At 37.3% G+C, this 6,886-nt stretch overlaps 1 protein-coding gene across 1 annotated transcript; it reads right to left on the bottom strand.

Annotated features, from left to right (window-relative positions):
- Window positions 1–482: 482 nt before the first annotated feature.
- On the bottom strand, window positions 483–4,405 carry TRIADDRAFT_4059 (uncharacterized protein; the record flags this gene model as incomplete). Its single annotated transcript, XM_002118171.1, has 6 exons — window positions 483–528; window positions 644–732; window positions 889–1,046; window positions 1,538–1,764; window positions 3,671–3,858; window positions 4,250–4,405. Coding segments are annotated over 6 exons (864 nt in total), but the record flags the coding sequence as incomplete, so codon positions are not given.
- Between the last annotated feature and the right edge of the window lie 2,481 nt (window positions 4,406–6,886).

The following is a 6,886-nucleotide window of genomic DNA, read 5'->3' as shown; positions in this document are numbered from 1 at the left end:
GCCTTCTTATTTCGAGATTAACAGTTGAAGGCGCTTCTTGTGGCTGTTCAGTACTCTGCGTTACTTGTTTACCGACATTTCCAATGCTTCCGTTGTCAATTGATACGCTTCTTTCCTTCTTTGCTTGATCGATTTGATCTCGGACAGCCTTCACCACCGATTGCTGTTCCTCGCTCGTTAGTATACGCGATGATACCTAAATACATAATAAACAATATACAAAAAAAATGATTGTTAACATATTCATTCAATTCAATAGTTGATTAATGATCTATATTATAATTGCTCAATCAATCATAAAAGGAAATTGATTTAACCATTTCGTTAGCAATTTTTTCTGCATCATCTGTTTTCAAGTTAAAAGCAAACTGAATTGTTCGATCGTCCTTTTTTTTCTTCTTTGGATCATCAACTCTAAGAGCCATATGTAGTGTATCTTTCTCATGAGAGTCTTTTTTAACTTCTATTTTAACTTTAGGTTCATCTTCTTGAAAGAACTGATGATTCAGCAGAGCTTTTATCGTAAATCTAGTATGAAATAATATGTCCCAATGACGTCAGCATAGTCTACAATTTCAATATTAACCCCGAAATCGATAGCAAATTTGAAAAAAAAGTACGCGATCGACATTTTTAGATATACCTAGCGTCTCCTTGGCGTCGCGTGCAACCTTCAATTATGTCTTTCACTAATGGTGATTCTACTTTATCGAAAGATTGCGGTTTAACTCCCTAGTAATAAACAAAATGATATTTCAATTTTTACTTTCCAATTTTATATCATATACCAACAACCACATACAACTTCAACAATTTTTTATATAATAACGAATTGATCATTGAATAGTTGTAATCCAAATATACCAATACTAATGATTAAGTACTAACACTTGTAACAAGACGATATATTTGGGCTGCATTTTGACATTCCATGTAAGGATATTCATTCGTAGTCATTTCTAGGAGGCACATGCCAAAAGCGTACACGTCAACAGATTCATCGTAGTGTTCTTCATACATTTCAGGCGCCATAAATTCCGGTGTACCTATGATCCGTTATTATATTTTGCCATTATACATTACGGGTAACATACAATTAACTTTTAACAAGCGTACAGTAGTGGGATTAAGAAAGCTATGTTTACAAAACATAAGGAATGTACAGTACAATTAATCCTTTATTACATTAAGTTCTTCTGGGCTATCAATATTTTATCATGAACTGTAAAAAAAGCTACACAGACTAATGAGAATAAAAATAATTATTTCATATTGGCCCACAGTTGCAATTGGACGTCAATACGTAAGTCAATTCATTAGCAGTAAAACGAAAAAACCAGCTAAATTGGAAAATCGATCTTGAAAGCCTAAAATCTATTCATCGTACTTGCTATTGTATTCCTAGTAACTTATAGTATAATGCAAGGAAACAAATATGAAACAAACTATGTAATGCAATGTTAGCTTAGGCATGGCAAGAGTAGACGTTGAAACAAGGGATAATCTCAGGATTACATTGGATAACGTAATCACTTACCGATCACACTTTTGGCGTACGATTGACGGCGTAGTGTAGCCAGGCCTAAATCACCAATTTTTACGTTACCATTAGTGCCATTGACGAAAATGTTGTCGCACTTTAAATCACGATGGATTATAGGTGGTGTTCTCGTATGTAAAAACTGTAATCCTTTCAGAATTTGACGAGACCACCCACGTAATATTTTCAAATTAATTTTCGTCCCTTTAAATCTCTTCAAATATCTAGAGTCATCAAAGTTAACAAATGGAAAAGTATCTGTTTAATTTAAGTATCATTCTTTCTCTCATCATTGCATTAATAAAATATAAAAAAATGTTGTACTGCAAAAGTGTAAAATAGCTCATTCCAACTTGATGAAACTAATTTCTTTACTCGATTCCACCCTCTCTCGACTTGATAATAAATTTTGATACTACCCTTCTTGTTGTCAAGTTATACAATAGTAAACTACCATGACACAAAGACTCGCATTCTACACATAATTGCACCATTTTGAAGACACCGTCGATGGTTTGGAGTTTAGGTGAGGATATAATAGCGCTTATTATTCTAAATAAAGCAGCGTTATAAATTACGCCCTCCTAATTGCTGGCTACGAGTAGATCGATCATAGCTAATGTCTACATACTGTTGCTATTAGTTGATGAGTGGCCAATGGATCATACTGTCAAAAAAATATTAAACGATAACATCAACTCTTCTTATATTGTATGGTTGCTGCACCCTACCAACCCGAATGGTAACCACTGACAATCACAGGCTTCACAAGGCACAGCAATACGTACAGTAGCTCATATCCGGCAATTTTTGTACAAGATATTGGATGAAAGTACTGTATAATTAGATGAAAAAAAAAATTTGAAGGAAAAAATAAACCAAGGATAACAATAATACAATAATATCGTTTCCAGTTGAATACAAGGATGGAAAGGGATTGCTGTTAATATACCATTATTATAACGATAATAAGAATGAATAGTAACTCCAATCAAAATGCTATCTTTCATATCGGAGTTGTTGCGGCTATTCTAATGCTAATCATTCCTACCATAAACGCATCAAAGCCCTGCAGAGTGTCGTAAACGGGTAAACAACCTCATCCTTTAATTGCATTAAATGGCTAACCACTACATAGTGTAGTAAGATCGATCTTGTATGCTTCTCAAGCACCGGTAAAAACTAAATCATACGCTTAGGAAAATTTCAAAATAATTTTGTTTGTACATGGAAGAGACATTGATATAGCAATGGCTTCCATGGCTGTTGAAGGTAGAAGGGAATGAGTATTTTGTATTGTTTTCAAAATGGTTTTGTATAGTCTATTGGCATAAAGCGACGATTAAGGTTAATAAAATTTACGCCAAACTACAGTATCTATTGTATATTACAACACTGTGTAGATGATACTGCACTATAGAAATGATTAAATTAATGGGATAGCCGTAGCCATCGAAGTTCAAATTAGGTTTTCCTTTTCTTTCATAGGTAAGAACTGGGACAATTTAGCTTATTCCGCTACCAGTCATAATTTTATAGTTTTAGTACGCTATTAATTTACTGCACCACAACTAATATAGTAAATCAATCCATCCGGTTACAGTAGAGTATATATATATCTATATATATGCACTCCAAATATACACATTGCCCGTCCCATCGATGCGATCTCTCTCCATACGAATATATATATATATAGATTATACTTCGTATAGAATAGAAAGAACGGCACCGTAAGACTTGTAGGAGAATGATTGAAAATTCATCATTTTTTTTCTTTTTAGCGTTGTAAAACAGCTTCAATTAATGAGTGGACCATAGGGTACTTAGAGCAAGCCATAGCATAGGCTAATCCATTGAAACCCAAGAGAAATCAAATCAATATCCACCGGGGGAGTACAGAGGGAGTCTTTAACTTTGCATACCAATTGAACATATCAAAACAAACAGCTGATAGAGTATATTGTAGTTATAGGCTGGCAATATCGTATTCTAGTCAAAAGACTATACTGTATCAAGGTAAAAGGTTGATAAACCGCGGGGAATACAATAGCATCATCTACAACTGTTATTTATTGCAAATGTGAACTATTATTGTAATTTACAATCTCTTATTACTGTAATACGAACGTTTTTAATGTCCCTGAAGTCATCAATTCGGTAACCAATATCAAGGTTTTCTTCATTTTACCATTGCGTAAATCATTCTCGGCTTCCCAAGAGTCATGAAATTTAACAATGTTGGGGTGCTGTAGTTGTTTGAGTATATCCACCTCTTCCTTGAAACGTGTACGCTCTAATTTGGTATATTTTCGATCCTAAATTATCCAATAAAATTATGTATCCATAAGAATCATGACACCCGACTTGGGCACACAAAAAAAATAAAAATTAAGGAAAATGGAATAAATTGAATAAGCAATTGTTGGCTTAGTTCAAGGGTAAAATGACTACCATCCATACTATGATGCCATCATCGTTTGATAAATTTGAAATGATGTGGCTTGAAAATGAATACACTGTGTTTCTACGATAAGCCAACATCATTGATTTTATCAGTATGAGAGAGTGAGCAAGATGATTGTCATCATGACTATGAAAAGTACAGGTTCCATTTTGGATTGTATGAATATTGTATTGTATGGAATTGAGGTAGTAGGCCATTGATAGAAGACGATCATTTGGAGTCAAGGGTAATGGAGAGTTTACCTGCAATTCACACCAAGCAACCGCAACACCCGTTTCTGTATCTAAACCTTTATACACTGTCTTGAAAGAGCCACGACCAATTTCAATATTGAATTTTAAAAAGCGTCCATTAGGGTTAGATGCAATGGCATTTTCTTCCACTTCTTCACCTTCATCGGTAGAATGGGGTTGTGGTTGGGAAGCAATGGATGGACTGATGGGTAGAGTTTGCTGAGATTGCTGCTGCTGTGGTAGCAATGGCTGGTGCGGCTGCTGTTGAGATGGTTGTTGCGATTGTTCATCGCTATTTTCTTGATCTTCCTCAGGTGTAACTCGTTCACGCTGGCCGGTTATCCTTTCGTCTTTTTCCTTCATGACATTGACCTGAGTATCACTCGAGTAACCATTGACCAATTTATCTGCTTGATTGCCAACTTGGGCGGAAACAGTTATCTCATTGCCAACGTCCATATTCATTGTGAATGGTGCAATGGAGGTGATCGAATATTCAATTCAAAGTAGACTAATCAATACGTTGGAGACGAATTTTGTTAAGCATGATTGATTGGGGAGAAAGTGGTCACTACGAGTATCTACAAAGAGCAATGGACACCGACCGTCCAATTGTGCCTACTCCACTGGATGGAAGTTTGAATTTAAAGAAGGAAAACCAACCAACGATCCACTCTAATTGTGCTGCGCAATGCACAGTCCTGTACAGTTTAACTGTACTTTCTAGCAAGCGCTAAATTCAAGGACCAAGACGCTTGGCAATTTCCTGATTCAGAGAAAAAAATGGATTCAAAGACAAAAATGGGCACCCAAACTGGCTAATCCTCTACAGTACAAGGGATTGGCCGACAAAGGCACAACGTGTTGCAATCACGACCACTTACTAGACTGGTTAGTATCGCTTCACCACAGGTTGGCTTCAGCCTTGGTGTCATCCTTCAAAAGCGTACAGTACTGTTATCAGTGAGGTTCAATTTTGGTGGGTGAAGTGTCATTAAAGTCAGTCGTACCCGCCACACCGCCATAGGATTGGATGCCGTCGCATGCTGTACTGGAAAACTGCCTGTAGTGTATTGTGGTCTACCGTACTTTGTACTGTAATTAGCGACGGAAAACCGGCTTGGAGAATGCGGTCCGGTCTAGTCGAGTAGAGTACAGTACTACAGTGGACTGAAATGGCTAGTGCACACGGCAGACACATTCTTGTTATGGTAGGCGAAAAAATAGTTTTCGATCCCTTAATTAATTAATTAATCAATTAGTCCTGCATTAGTCATGAATTTGGAGAATGGATGAGTCATAGAGCACGATTAGGCTTGATGACTGTTAAAGGTAGAGTGAAAATCCGACACAACGGCCCCAATTCTTGCCCAGTGCCTATCCATTTCAAGGCATAGTGTGTCATCGTGTCAGAGAAATCCGACATTCCTTTTTCCAGTAGTACAGTGCATACGTCATTGATATGCAATCCTGGCGGATATCGACTACTACTGTACACAGCCGAGTAGGGTCTCGAGTCTGCAGTATAGTAACTCTTGTTGCAACAATCACTTTCAATGACTCCCTACGGCTTGTACTGTATATATAGACGCCAGCCCACTACAGTAGAACAGGAATGCCTAAAGCGAGATGGATGAATACTGTCCATGAATAACGGACAGTGACAAGAGTACAGAACGCGTTTTACAGTATGACATTCTCCGAGATATCGGTATGAACTTGTTATTGATGAGGAAACAAAGGGGGGGGGGGGAAAAAAATGGATTTTTTCTCCTGGCCTTGGTTTTACACTTTGTAAAGCGTATCTACGAGCAACTACCATAAGAAAAGATAGACACTGTATGTTAGATAGTATGAGCAAGGGGAAAAAATAGACTCGATAGTTTATCTACGTGATCTTCTTCTCCTTAGAACATTCTCTGTTGACTACCTACTACAGTACTAGTCAAGTCGTTTTCTTCTCTCAGTCTGTGCCTGTACAAAATGCTATAGTACAATACTGTACTGTATTGTACTGTGGGGACAGACCAGTGGACATCCATCACTCAGCTGACGTGACCGACTGATCGTGCTAACTGGATTTTTTCTCCTGGCCTTGGTTTTACACTTTGTAAGCGTGTCTATGAGCGACTAACATAAGAAAAGATAGACACTGTATGTTAGATAGTATGAGCAAGGGGAAAAAATAGACTCGATAGTTTATCTACGTAATCTTCTTCTCCTTAGAACATTCTCTGTTGACTACCTACTACAGTACCAGTCAAGTCGTTTTCTTCTCCCAGTCTGTGCCTGTACAAAATGCTATAGTACTGTACAATGCTGTATTGTACTGTGGGGACAGACCAGTGGACATCCATCACTCAGCTGACGTGACCGACTGATCGTGCTAACTGGATTTTTTCTCCTGGCCTTGGTTTTACACTTTGTAAGCGTGTCTACGAGCGACTAACATAAGAAAAGATAGACACTGTATGTTAAACAGTATGAGCAAGGGGAAAAAATAGACTCGATAGTTTATCTACGTAATCTTCTTCTCCTTAGAACATTCTCTGTTGACTACCTACTACAGCACTAGTCATGACGTTTTCTTCTCCTAGTCTGTGCCTGTACAAAATGCTATAGTACAGTACTGTATTGTACTGTGGG

Source organism: Trichoplax adhaerens, genomic scaffold (assembly GCF_000150275.1).
Source record: "Trichoplax adhaerens TRIADscaffold_39 genomic scaffold, whole genome shotgun sequence".
Classification (NCBI taxonomy): Eukaryota; Metazoa; Placozoa; class Uniplacotomia; order Trichoplacea; family Trichoplacidae; genus Trichoplax; species Trichoplax adhaerens.
Note: the sequence above shows the minus strand (reverse complement) of the source record. Positions and strands in the feature narration are given on the sequence as shown.